General features: G+C 32.4%; 1 protein-coding gene across 1 annotated transcript; it reads right to left on the bottom strand.

Moving 5' to 3' along the window:
* Positions 1-1,701, bottom strand: LOC118050849 (myb-related protein 306). Its single transcript, XM_035061326.2, has 3 exons — positions 1,386-1,701; positions 1,051-1,180; positions 1-866 (listed from the first exon to the last, which is right to left on the bottom strand). Exons 1-3 carry the CDS (start codon positions 1,516-1,518, stop codon positions 170-172), a joined length of 960 nt encoding a protein of 319 aa, XP_034917217.1. The 5' UTR covers positions 1,519-1,701; the 3' UTR covers positions 1-169.
* Positions 1,702-14,570: the final 12,869 nt, after the last annotated feature.

The following is a 14,570-nucleotide window of genomic DNA, read 5'->3' as shown; positions in this document are numbered from 1 at the left end:
TGATCCTAAGGCCACTGTGAAATTGTATTTCTTAAAGGCCTAGAGCAAAATCAAAAGCCAAAGATTCTCTAAGTACATAAACAAGGAATCCCTTCCAGAAACATTTACTAGCATATTAATCTAAACAGAAGAGTCCCGAAAGAACCAACAACAATGAAGAGCACCCTGTCTAGAAGAGATTATTTTCATCTGGTGTGACTTCACTAAGGTACTCTTTCCCTTGCATAGCTCCTTCATCAAATAGCCACCTCTCAATCACTGACAATGGCACTTGCGCACTGGAATTTGGTTTGCTTTCGTCTTGGAGAAGGCCAGTATCGGGTGACGTTGACTGGGAGAAATCTATATTTGAAGAGTCAAAACCAAAGAGTGAGTCAAATGCCTCTGATAATTCAGTGCCATTTTCGTCTGCTCTATTTAGAGTCTCTTCACTAGAAAATGAATCAGCTACAGCCATATTGTTGAAGGAATTCTGAGTGGTTGTTGATATTGTTAGGGACTGGTTAGGCCCGCTTCTCATCCAACCTTTGAGCAACTTGGCTATGTTTTCAGTGTTTGATGCATAGAGTGATGCTGGAGCTGGTTTTTCATACCCACAGGAGGGTTTCAACTCAGTTAATAAGCTGTTTGGTTTCTCAGGAGACAAGGCCTCGCTTAGAGCTTGCCTAGCCATGTGGATATCAGTTTGAAGCCTCCTCTCCCATTGGCCTCTAGAAATTTGCTGTGAACCTGTTGATGATAACCCATCTCTAGACTGACCTTCTTGCCCTGCTTGAAACTTTTTTAACTTCTTCAAATGTGTATTCCAATAGTTTTTAATGTCGTTATCTGTTCTCTGAGGGAGGTATGAAGCTATGGCAGCCCATCTGCAAAATAATCAATGCCCCGCATTAATTACTCTTCAGAAACCAATTCAAGCCACCCAAAAGTGTACAGTAAAACTAAGGCCATCTTTTTCGCAGATTATGATCATTTAAATAATCACGATATGTGAACTACTGTTGGCATTAAAGAATAGAATTGACCAAAATTACATTGGCTTGCGTTTACCTGTTGCCTAGAAGGGCTTGGAGGTGGATTATCATCTTCTCCTCGTTAGGGGTAAAATTACCACGTTTGATCCCTGGCCTGAGGTAATTAGTCCATCTCAGCCTGCAACTCTTACTGCATCTGAGCAAACCTGAAAACCCCGTAGTGAAGAAGGCAACAAATTAGGTCAGAAAAAATACCACATAACAAAACAAAATCATGAATATTTTTTTTCAATTGCATTTCCCTAATAGTCAATTAACCAAGAAAGCTTAACACCACCTAGCTAGCTCCAAAATGTAAGAATTAAAACTAGACAACAATAATTATTACAGGAACTGATATAATTAATTCACCTGTATTAGTAGGCACAGCTCTCCAATTTCCAGGACCATGTTCTTGAATATATGATACCAAAATGATATCTTCTTCAGGAGTCCATGGTCCTTTCATCACTCCTATCTTATCACAGCAAGGTGGTCTGCCCATGATCACTTTTTTTTCTTTTTTTTCCTTTCCAAGAATTCTTTCTCTCGAGTAAGAACACTACCCTTGCTTTAATTCTTCTCTTCTCTTGAAATTGCTTTATCTTTTCTAAAGATAGAACAAGCATGTAAGGCCAAGATAGCTAGCTTGGTCTCAATATATAGGAAAAAGACCCTCATGAGAGAGAGGAGCTGACCTAAAAGAGGCACAAACATACACAAAAGAGTCAAAAGATGACAGCAAGTGCATTTATCATGGGGCAAGCCAAAGTCAGCTATGCCAATACCTCTTCTGCCTCACAAAACCGCGTGGCATTCAATGTGGGTTTGAACTTTTAAAGCTAGAGTAAAAAAAAAAAAAAAAAACCCTAATATTATCTGCTTTTTATAATTCCTTGGTGAGAAAAAAACCAAAAAATTAATTAAATCAAGAAAAAAAAACAAATATTGAAAAAACAAACTTATTAAACCGACTAGAATATTTAAAAGAATTTACTAGTTTAGTTCGGTTCGGTTTCGATTTCATAAGTTTAAAACTGAAAAACCAAACCTAACTGAAAAAATCAAGTCAAACCAAAACCAAATTCATTAAAAAATATAAAAAAAAAACCTCTAAAAAATAAATTAAATAATTTTTTATTTGTGTTTCGAATTTTATTCTAAAATAACTTGTACCCTATAAGGGAAATAGTGTAAATGTTAAAGGAGTTCTGATCTTTAACCTGCTCTGGCAAAAGAAAATAAAACCATTTTGGCGACTATTACTGGTGTCGGAACCATCTTCATGTTGAAACAGACAATTATATATTTTGTCTTTTCTATTTTGCTTCCTGATTTATTTTGGAGCTCTTCTTCTCTCTCTCTCTCTCTCTTTTCTTTGTACTAATACGTAGAAATTTGGGGGATGATTTAAATTAAACGAAGAAATCATTGTTTATTTCTTAGATAAAAAAGAAATTAACTATTTACAATAAATGTGAATTGAAGTTTCCTGTTTGGTCTCTCTTTTTTCAAGAGCTCAAAATGAGGATTTTTTTTCTCCCCCATCACACATGAAACCAATCTCAACACCGCCGTGAATTAATGAAGAAACGATTCAAAACTAGAAGACAACAAAAACAATTATTTCCAACTAATAAGAGATAATCATTGAAACTAGGCGCACCATATTCTTATCCTGCACCATACTTGTACTTCAGACTATATTTACGATCTCTAAAAGAATACAAATAAAACAAAATCACGAATAAAAATATAAATCCAAGTTATTAAAGAAATGAAAAGAAATTTAGATAAAGGAAGAAACAAGAAGATACACACACACACAGAAAACATGATTATGAAGAGAAATCACCGGATACGTTTTCAAGGTTTTTTTCCCTCCTTTTCTTTTGATTCATCTGAAGCTTTTCTAGAATGTGAGACAGAGATGCATAAATTTTAGTAATTAGTATTATTGATACTGACAAAAAATAAATAAATCTTCCGAATTAAGACTAGAAAACTTGCAAAATATACATTACCTTCTTGCACATGTCGCTAGAGATAGGTTTTCACTTGTATCATGAGCTTGCATCAGTAATATAGTGCTCCACTAGTTGACGCCCAGCGAATATGCGGCTGGGTTCGGATTATTATTTAAAAAAAAAAACATTTTAAGGTAACAAAATATTTATATCAAAATAAGTTATTTAATATTGTTATTAAACTTGATATAACAATAATTTTGTATTTTTTTAATTAGATTCTTTACTTAAATCAAGTTCAATAATAAACTACATGAGAGAGTTGATAACATGACCTAGTCAACTTAGTTGATCCAAAGACAACTCGGTTGACCAATAAAAATAATATAAGGATGAAATTAAAAAAAAGAAAAAAGATAAGATTAATATAAAAGCTTTGGTGATTCAACTTCTTACTTAGCTTGTGTTTAGAATTAAATTATATAAGAGTTGTATTATTATTTCCGATAAATAAAGGTTGTAACAAAACTTGGATTATAAATTTAGAGTAACCTTCGCTCTTTTTTAAAATCTTATCTCATCCTTTTTAGAATTTGATTCTAAAACTTTTCAAAAGAAAAATCAAGTTTTAGCCGATGATCAATTGGTACTTGTTTTGAGAATAATTTATTATTTTTAACAAATACTTATAATGGATATTTTAATGTTTGACTTGATTGATAAAAGTAACTTCAAAACGGCAATATTGAATCTTGGACTCTTCATAACAGTTTTAGACCTACGTCTTAACTTTCCATCAAGATACACGACACCTAAATCCACGGTCTACAACTCCATGTATGACACCCTCTAACCAACTTATTATTGGTCTCTAGTAATTAAAGCAATAAAATATAAAAACAATTTATAGAATCCAAAAGCAAGGCATTCATCATTTTACTTCTACTAATTTATTTAAATAAACAAACTCTCATTAGATTTATATAGTTGTTACATACCTCTTAATCAATATAATTAATAAATGTTCTTTTTGTGCTTAATATATCAACACATAGTTATGGAGCTTTGCTTAAAAAATAAAACAAATTTTTTTTAATGTTTTTTTTCTAAGGTTAACTCCTTAACCCATGCAACGAGCTTTAGGCCCTATAATTGATCTCTCCATGAGTCGTATAAATTGGTCACCTAAGGAAAGCTATAAAAAGCTTAGATTGGATATAAGCCTTCGTTTGTGAAACCTTGTGTCTTTTGGTTTTATTAATAGCATATTATTTTATTTTGTTATTTCTTATATTTGTTTAAGTGTGTTTCAGGTTTGTCAGTGTTCGTTGTTTCAGATGATGTCTTCTATACTCTATCTTTCTACCTTAGAACATTGAGAATAATATCTCATTTTAGTTAGGGGGGAGGGTAGTAGTTAACATTAAAAAAAAAACTTACTAACTGTTTTTGCTATTATTAAAACCATTTGACAAAACTATTATTAGGATGGCAGAATAAGGAGGAATTTTATTGACTCTTGAGACGTATCTTGGTAAATATTTTTCAATAGTTATTTGCAATATTCATAACAAACTTTATCACACACTTCTCATGAAATATTTAGGTTTACAAACTTTCGCATTGTTATCACTTGATTCTGCTCATATACTCATTTTACAAGTATTTTTAAACCTTTATTTTCACACACACACTTAATTTAACATATGATTATGTGATGTGAACCTCGTGATCACGTGGTCACGCAACCCACACGCAAAGACACCAATTCCCGGAAAGCCAAGTAAATCAGGTTTGATAGGAGTGTGGCACAAAGATAACTTGTACCTAGGCACCAACACTATTGGAAACAGAGACCCCCACCCAACGAATATTGATTCGCAAATGAGAAGTATAAGGATGACACCACGAAGATAGTTGTTCTTCGATAAGTCATTTTCAGTTCTTTAGAGAACCATGGAAGGGAGATTATCTCACCAACACGCACACACAAAAAGTGCGGCAAACAAGAAGTTTTATTAATATGGATTTTCTTTTTTGCATGTCTGATTATGCCCTTATTTATAGTGACTCCAAACTAAAATAAACCCTAATGGACCCCTTATGTGGATTTATATGATGCCCACTTATAATTAAACTCAACTAATATAAATAAACCCTAAACTAAGAAGAAAATAACAATAAAATAAATAAATCCGAATTTAAAATCCTAAATATGATGGGATCATATTTGTTACCCTTTAGAAGTCCCATATAAGATAGGAGAATCAAATCTGAAGGTAGAATTAGTTCTGAAATCTTCTTTCCTTTTTGTAGCTAGGATGAATAAGGAATCACTGTAAGAAAAGGATTCTGAAATATTTATGAATCCTTGCCACACTTGGAAACTATGTTGCAGCCATTAAAGATCTTTGTAGAATTAGGAGATTCCCAAAATAAGTTGTTGCATCCTTTTAGGAAAAGAATCCTAGCCAAATAGGAAGTCCACAAGTCAAAAGGAAGTAAATAACAAAACTCGTACAGCCTATGTTGACCCGTTTTTTGATGCCTTGTCGAACTCTGATTGACATGATATTTTAACCCAAGGTACGAAGACATGTCAGGAACCTCCACGTAAAATTTCAGCCTGATCCAACGGTAGGATTGAAAATTATGACTATTTCCGTAAAACTGGATAGTTGTGCATTTTACATCAAAATCCGAATTTGACCTTGCATGGATCGTATCATTATGGGTTTCATATTAGATTATTATATTATTTATGTTCTTTTGTTAAAGGTAACAGCTAAGGGAAAGGGATAGTATATAATTTGAAAAAAAAAAGCAAAAAAAAATTGATGATAATAAAAACATAGATAAGTTTGGTTTTGTAGCCTCCCTAACCTAAGCAATTAAGCCCAAAGGGGTGTTTTAACATCCAATACCCTAAAGTCAACTGACTTAAGCGCTATTGACCCAATGCTTGTTACATGGGTTAAGGAGAAAAGCTTAAGGGAATCAAACATTGCATTATCTATGTATCAATATCTATAACCCGAGTTATTTAAGCTCGAAGGGGTGTCTCAACACCTAATGCCCTAAGACCAACTGGTCTGGAAGTCATTAGCCTAAAGCTCGTTACATGAGTTAAACATGCATTGTTATATTTAAAAAAATATAATAATCTCAATCCAAGGAAGTCAACCTTAGCTACTAGAACATAATATTGTTTTCTTCCAATAAAAGCCCCATCATCTATGTTTTCATACATTAAGCACATAAAAAAAGAAGGTTTATTAATATTTTCTTTAAGAGGTATTGAGCAGATATATATAAACTTAATGAGAGTTTGTTTATTTGGATAGATTAATGAAAGTTGAATGATGAATGCCTTGCTTTGTGAAACTTGCAAATTGTTTTTCTATTTTAAGGCTTTGATTACTAGGGACTAGTAATAAGCTGGTTAGGGGGGTGTGATTAGTACTTAAAAAGTGTATTTTTATTGAATTTTTATATCATGATTTTGCACTTGAAGTATCAATAACTCTTTAGCTAGAACATGTTTTATAATAACATATCTAATAATATAAGACATCTTTAATTTATGGTAAATGTTCATCTTAAATGCAGGCCTATCACATAAATCAAGGGATTGATTGATGAGTTTAACTACTGAAATTGAGAAGATAAAGAGAGGGCTAAGCTTAGAAAAGATATGCTGGTTTAATCCAAAATGGAACACCATTCAGTTATTAGATCATAACTGGAGCTGTAGAACTTGGATTTAGGTCTTCTCTATATGGATGGAAACCCAAGATATAGGCCTAAAACTTTCATGAGGAGTTCAAGATTTAAAAATGCCGTTTTCAAGTTTAAATTGTAGCAAAAACAGAGAAGTCCAATTGTTGGAAAGCCGGGACAATTTCCTAGAACTTTCATGATAAAAATCTTTTCAAATTTTAACATTAGCATTGACATTTTCTTCAGACAAGAAGATAAGGATTGTCACCAAGTCAAGATGTGGCCACCCAATCAACAATTAGTCATTAAATCAATAGTTCCAAATTTTGGCATATAAAAGGAAGCATTTGCCATGCATTTAGGCATCTTGGTTGTTCAGATCAAGATCATGCTCTTTATTTATTTCCTTATATTTTTGTAATGTTTAAGTTTTATTTCATGTTATATTTTTCTTAATCTCTTGTTTATGCTTTTCATTTCCTTTACAATACTTATGTTCTTATGTTGTTTATTTATGTTTCTCTTCTTTATTATGTTTAGCTATGTTTATTATGTCAAGGTGAAAAGGTTTCATTAATGGTGTTAGGATAAGTATAATATAAACTCAATATGGACTATAATGCTTATATCCTAAATAACTTGCTATTAACATGTCTTATTAGTTTTATCTTATTAATTCTTAATACCTTACTTGTTAAATGGTTAATGTAGATTCGTGTTGTATAACACTTGGTACAACAAATGCTTGGCACTTTCATAGCCAACCGTGTAACCTACACCTGTGCTATGAAAGGAACTTGATTTGTTATTAACATAAGTTAGCATCATAAATTCTTGAAAATATTTAAAAGTTTGGTGTTTCTTAAATAAGATAATTAATATGATCATGTTAACAATTTATAATGAGTTATTAATGACAACTCATCCGATTGGAACCTCCTTTGTATGTAGTTTGTAGTTGAGTATTAAAAAGAGTTTATATTATATTTATTTTGAATACTATTAGTGGATCCTCTAACCTTGACGTTTGTTTTTATAATTGTTTAATCTTCACATTAATCTTAATTCTCAAAGTCCTCTTTAACTCATCATCATCATCATTTATAATTTATATAATTAACCTACCTATGGTTTGACCCCGGTCTTGTCGGGTTATTTATTACTTCGACACTCCTACACTTGGGAGAAGACATCAACTCTTTGATCATGTCAAAAACTGTTCCAAGGGTTCTCATATTTTGAAAGGTGCTATGTAATAGTTTGTCTTAAATGTTATGTTGAATATTTGCCTTTCCACACTTCTCTAAGGACTTGTAATGAAAATTGTATTGAAATATGGATGTGGATGTGCAAACATATAGATATGATGTTATGAATATATTTATTCGGTATCCTCGTTTATGAGGATGTTGTGTTGAGAAATCACATGAGAATCATATGAAAGGAGGTATTATTTATGTCAGATTGTCGTTCGACACTTGTGTTGATAACGACACTAGAACAGGCATGTAAATTCATGAGTATGTCAATATGATGTAATGTAAATGTATGAATATAAAAATATAATATTATGGGCATGTGTATTGAGTATCCGTCTTATGGGAATGTTGATTTACCAAAAAAACTATATCCATATGATGTCATGACAAGGAAGGGAACCTAATTACTAATGCATAGAGTGTCATTGTGAGAAGTACCGAGAACAAAAAAAAAATTCATTGTTTTTCGCTTTAAAAAGTCAGGTCGTTATAACTAACGCTGAAATCGTTAGCGTATATGGTTCATGGCCGACATAGAAATTGTTGATGAAATTGAGTCACTACCAACCTGGGAGTCGTCAATGCAACCCTTGTCGCTTCCGATTCAGAAATCGACAGCGGCGATGAAGTCCTGTTTATTTTAACTTCTTTCCTTCAACCAAAGCATAAGGCTTATGTGGATTTTCTACAATAGTCCCTCGGGTAGAAATGACGTAAATGCTTGTAACAATTTCATTGTATGATGGTGTAAAATGTGGAACACTTGAATGTGAACATATGAACGCTTGAAATAAATGATAAGCCACATGGTTTTCAAAACCCTTTTTGTCTTTGATCTCAAGATCAAAATCTTGTAAAAGCAAGATCCACCTGATCAATTGACACGACCAAAAGATTGATGTCTTCTCCCAAGTGCAGCAATGTCGAAGTAATAAATAACCCGAGCAAGATCGAAGTCGAACTATAGGGAGGTTAACTATAATAATAATAATAATAAGTTAAAGAGGACTATGAGATGTAAGATCAATGTGAGGATTCAACAATGATAAAAACAAATGTCAAAGTTAGAGGATCCACTAATAGTATTAGAAATAAGTATAGTATAAACTCTTTTTATTAATCAACTAGAAACCACACACAAAGGAGGTTTCAATCAGATGATTTATCCTTAATAGTTCATTATAAATTTTTAACATGATCATATTAATTATCTTATTTAAGTAATACCAAACTTTTAAATATTATCAGGAATTCATGATGCTAACTTATGTTAACAATAAATCAAGTTCCTTTCATAGCACAGGTGTAGGTTATACCATACAATTGGCTATGAAAGTGCCAAGCATTTGTTGTACCAAGTGTTATACAACACAAATCTAGATTAACCATTTAACAAGTAAGGTATTAAGAATTAGTAAGATAAAAAGATAAGACATGTTAATAACAAACTTTTTTGGATATAAACATTGAAGTCCATGTTCAGTTTATATTATACCTATTCTAACACCATTAGTGAAACCTTTTTACCTTGACATAATAAACCTAGCTAAACATAATGAAGAAGATAAACAAAATAAACAACATAAGAACATAAGTATAGTAAAGGAAATGAAAAGCATAATAAACTAGTGTTTTTCCCATGTTATATATATAAAATGCCTTAATATTCTTTGTTTTATGTTTTGAAGGCACTTTTGGATGAAAGATGCAAAAAGGAGTAAATTGAAGATAATTGATAGATTTGATGTTCAGTAGATGTTTTGTGCAGAGCGTGAGTTTTAGAGGGTGAAATGAAGTGATTCCAGTGGCACTAAAAAGCTAATATCCATACCTTTCTGAAAATTTAATGCAAGAAAATAAAAAGAGAAGGATGATGGAAATCACATCCTTCAAAGTCAAATCTTCGTTCTGCCAATGTTGACCTTTGGCCATTCAAAATTCAATATCTTGAGTTGCAGAAGTCCAATTGATGCAAACTTAATGTTGTGGATTCCTAACTTAAAAACCTATCAACACTCCAAATTTCAACCACAAAAGATGTCATATGAGGGAGATATTAATTTTCAAAGATGATAACTAAATTCTACCAGCAAACAAGTTTCGTGAAGGAACATGTCCAAATTATGTTTTGAAGCATCTAAACCGGTGTCCAAGTTTTTATTTCAGCAATTTAGCTCTTCTAAATCAAAGCTTGAAGATTTAATGCAAAGCTATTTCTTTTTTTTAGGAAAATAGTTATTGAAGTACTTAAATGTAAATTGTCAACTTAAGGGAGGACTATTTTGTAAAATAGGGACTAGGGTTTCCTAGCACATAAAAAGAAAGAGAGAAGGGAAAAGGGCAAAAAAAGAGGGTGGCAGCCAAAAGTGAAGAAACACAAACTCTCCTATCTACAAACCATAAATAATGCTTTCTTTTATCTTTAGGAGTAGGTGTTCCATGGATATGCAACGCTAATCTCGTTATCTTGGTTGCAAGGACGCAACAAACCTTCGGATTTCAAGAGTCGTAAGATTTATTCTTCCTTTTATTTTCAGTTTATTGCTAAGTTTGATATCAAAACTGGAGTTGTGATATATGAACTTGGGAAGCAACTAAGCTTGATAATTGTGGCAAAACTACATTATTAAACTTAGGGATAACACTCGAACAAAGGAACACAAGCTGCAGACAGCTTTGTTGTCAAGAGATCAATCAATTTATCTAGTTCTTAAGGCTGCCATTGGACTAAATCATTAATGCAAACATTGTGATTGTTTGTTGGTTAAGGTTAGTTATACCGCGAATCCGTTAATTAATCAATGTTAAGATAAGATAAAAAAAATTCAGAATATAAATTGAAGTTTCATTTCAAGGATCGGTTCTAATTTCCATTGGTGGATATGTGCTTGCAACCAAGGTTTGTTTTCTTGATAAATTTTGGTTTCAATTGATTTTGTTTGCTAGTTTAATTTCTTCAATAGTTTAGATCATTACAAATTAAAACCCCCCATTGCATAACATATAGCATAAAAATATGAACTAAACCTTCCTCGTGGGATTGATCCCTTACTTGCTTTATACTATCTTGTGTGTTTTGTTTTAAGCTAGAGTAATTAATTTGTATGACCCCAACATTGCAACAAATTTTGGCGCCATTGCTGGGAGGTAATTTTAGTTGATTCTTGTGCTTGTACTATTATTTCTATTTGCTTTGATTATTATTTTTTTCTGAAAAAAAAAAAAATAAAAAGAATTTTTGCTTGTGGCGGTACTATTCACTTATGGTAGCGGTACTGTTTAAAACAAAATTTTTTAGTAGTATTAGGTGTTGGCCTTTTGTATCCTGAAATGAAACAACATTCTAAACAGGATTGGTGGTAAACCACTATCCCCACCCTATCGAGGCCAAATTTCGTTGTTTTCTAGGGTTCTCTAGCAGTTTTAGTTTTCTAGCGTAGGATTTTTGTACAATTTTCATTATTTTTTTATCTCTTGTATGGTTGGTTTCTTTTTAGTTTTCTTGATAATTTATGTCAGTAACCCGTTCTACTATTCAAAGTCAAGTGCAGTTGGATCTCGAAAAAGAAAAAACTTTATGCAAGTTATGAAAGGAAGCTCACCTCAACACCATGGTTGTTGCACAACAACAAACACTCAACGAACTTGCTGCTCCTAACATGGAAAATAAGTCATTGTGCATAAACATCGACAATAATGTAAACTTTGAGCTCAAATCTGGTTTTATACATTTTCTACCAACATTTAATGGTCTTGCAGGAGAAGATCTTCATACTCATCTCAAGGAGTTCTATATGGTTTATGTCGGCATGAAACCAAATGGAGTTGATGAAGAACAAATTAAGTTGAAAGCTTTCCCTTTCTCTTTAAAAGGGGCACCAAAGGCATGACTTTTCTCCATTCTCTCAGGTTCAACTGAAACTTGGAATGACATGAAGAAGATCTTCCTTGAAAAGTATTTTCCAGCATCTCGAGTTGCCAACATAAGGAAAGAAATATAAAAGTTTTAGGCCTATGTCTTAGCTTTCCATCCATATAGAGCAGACCTAAATCCAAGATCTACAGCTCCAGAAATGACCCAATGACAATGACCTCCTATTTGGACTAAACCAGCATATCTTTTCTAAGGTTGGCCCTCTCATTGTCTTTTAAATTTCAGTAGTTAAACTTATCAATCAATCCTTTGATTTATATGACAGGTGACACGACCAAAAGCTTGATGTCTTCTCCCAAGTGTAGGAGTGTCGAAGTAATAAATAACCCGGCAAGACCGGGGTCGAACCACAGAGAGGTTAATTGTATAAATTATAAATAACAAGACGACAACAACAACAACAACAACAACAACAACAACAATAATAACAATAATAGTAATAATAATAATACTCAGTACGTGGCGTTGTTACACCTGAAAATGATCTAAAAGATCGGGTCACAGGTTTCCAGCCTATATACTGAGTTTATGAAAAGATCAAAGAGATATATTATATAATATAAACAGAATGTAAATAATAATAATAATAATATAGTAGTAGTAGTAGTAGTAGTAGAAGAAGAAGAAGAAGATGAAGAAATTAATGAGAACTTTGAGATGAAAGATTAATGTAAGGATTAAACAACGATAAAAATAAATGTAAAGGTTAGAGGATCCACTAATGGTACTTCAAACAAGTATAGTATAAACTCTTATTACTCAATTGGAAACCACATATAAAGGAGGTTCCAATCAGATTATAAATTTTTAACATGATTACATTAGTTATCTTATTCGAATAAAGCTAATACTTGTAAATGTTGGCAGGCATTCATGATTATAACTTATGTTAACAACAAATCAAGTCCCTTTCATAGCTCAAGTGTCGGTTATACCATACAGTATGGGCTATGAAAGTACCAAGTATTTGTTGTACCAGGTGTTATACAACATAAATCTAGATTAACCATTTAACAAGCAAAGTATTAAAAGTGAACAAGATAACACATATAAAACATGTTAGTATCCAACGTTAAGGTCCATGTTAAGTTTATATTATACTTATTCTTACACCATTAGTGTACCCTTTTCACCTTGACATAATTAACTTAGCTAAACATAATGAAAGAAAGAAACATAAATGAACAAGATAAGAACATAAATGAGAAAGAAGTTAACTAAGTAAAGGAAAGGAAATGAAGTGCATAAACTTGATATTAATGAAAGCAAAACATAAGCAATACAAAGAGAGAAAGCAAGAGCATGATCTTGATCTGGAAACCAAGATGCCTCAATAAACGGTAAGTGCCTCCTTTTATAGGCCAAAATTTGAAACTATTGATTTGTTGACTAATTGATGAGTGGGTGGCCACATCTTGACTTGGTGACAATCCTTATCTTCTTGTCTGAACAAGACGTCATTTCTAACATCATAATTTGCCCAGAATCCTCAGGAATGTTATAGGAAATTGTCTCAGCTTTCCAACAAAAAAAAGATGAGGTCATTTGGACTTCTAGAACTCAAGATATGGGTTGAACACTAAATAGTGTCTGGGCTGCAGGACAGCTTCGGACTTCTTCGTTGTTCCTTCAATTTGGACATCAAAACGGCCTTTTTAAATCTTGGGCTCCGCATGAAAGTTGTAGGCCTTTGTCTTACCTTTCCATCCATATAAAATGGATCTAAATCCGAGATCTAGAGCTCTAGATATGATCCAATTACCGAGCAATGTTCCGGTTTGGACTGCACCAGCATCTCTTTTCTAAGTTTAGCCATCTCTTTATCCTTTCAGTTTCAATACTTAAACTCATCATTCAATCCTTTTATTTATGTGATAGGCCTGCATTTAAGATGAACATTTACCATAAATTAAGGTATCTTATAGTATTAAACTTGTTATTATAAAACATGCTTTAGTTAAGGAGTTATTAATCCTTACATTAATCTTTCAACTCAAAGTTCTCATTAATTTCTTCCTTCTCTTCTTTATTATTATTATTATTATTATTATCTGTTCATAAACTCAGTATCTAGGCTGGAAACTTGTGACCCGATCTTTTAGATCATTCTCAGGTATAACAACGCCACGTACTGAGTATTATTATTATTATTACTATTACTAGTAATTACTATTGTTATTATTATAGTTATTATTGTTATTGTTGAGTTGTTATTTATAATTTATACAATTAACCTCTCTATGGTTCGACCCTGGTCTTGCCGGGTTATTTATTACTTCGACACTCCTGCACTTGGGAGAAGACATCAAGCTTTTGGTCGTGTCAAGTTTTTGGCGCGGTTGCCGGGGAGGTAAATTCTTGTATAAATTAAATATTTAATTTATTTTCTCTTTTCACTTTTCATTTTATCTAACTTTTGTTTTCTTTGTTTTGTTTTGTTTCTTTTTCTTCTATTTTCTTTTCTTCCTTTTATTCTCTTTTTACACGTGCATGCGAGTTTGGTCACGTACATTAAGTGGTCGACTTTGTAGGGTATCCTCATCATTTTTAGAAAATATGGCCGAAGAAGATAATCAATCGCTTCATAATGAGAATAATGAGAATAACCGTATGAGAACACTTAGAGACCACATGAATCCCACAAGAACAAGTGCACCCTCATGCATAGTTTTCCCTC

This window comes from Populus alba, chromosome 4 (assembly GCF_005239225.2).
Source record: "Populus alba chromosome 4, ASM523922v2, whole genome shotgun sequence".
NCBI classification, from domain to species: domain Eukaryota; kingdom Viridiplantae; phylum Streptophyta; class Magnoliopsida; order Malpighiales; family Salicaceae; genus Populus; species Populus alba.
Note: the sequence above shows the minus strand (reverse complement) of the source record. Positions and strands in the feature narration are given on the sequence as shown.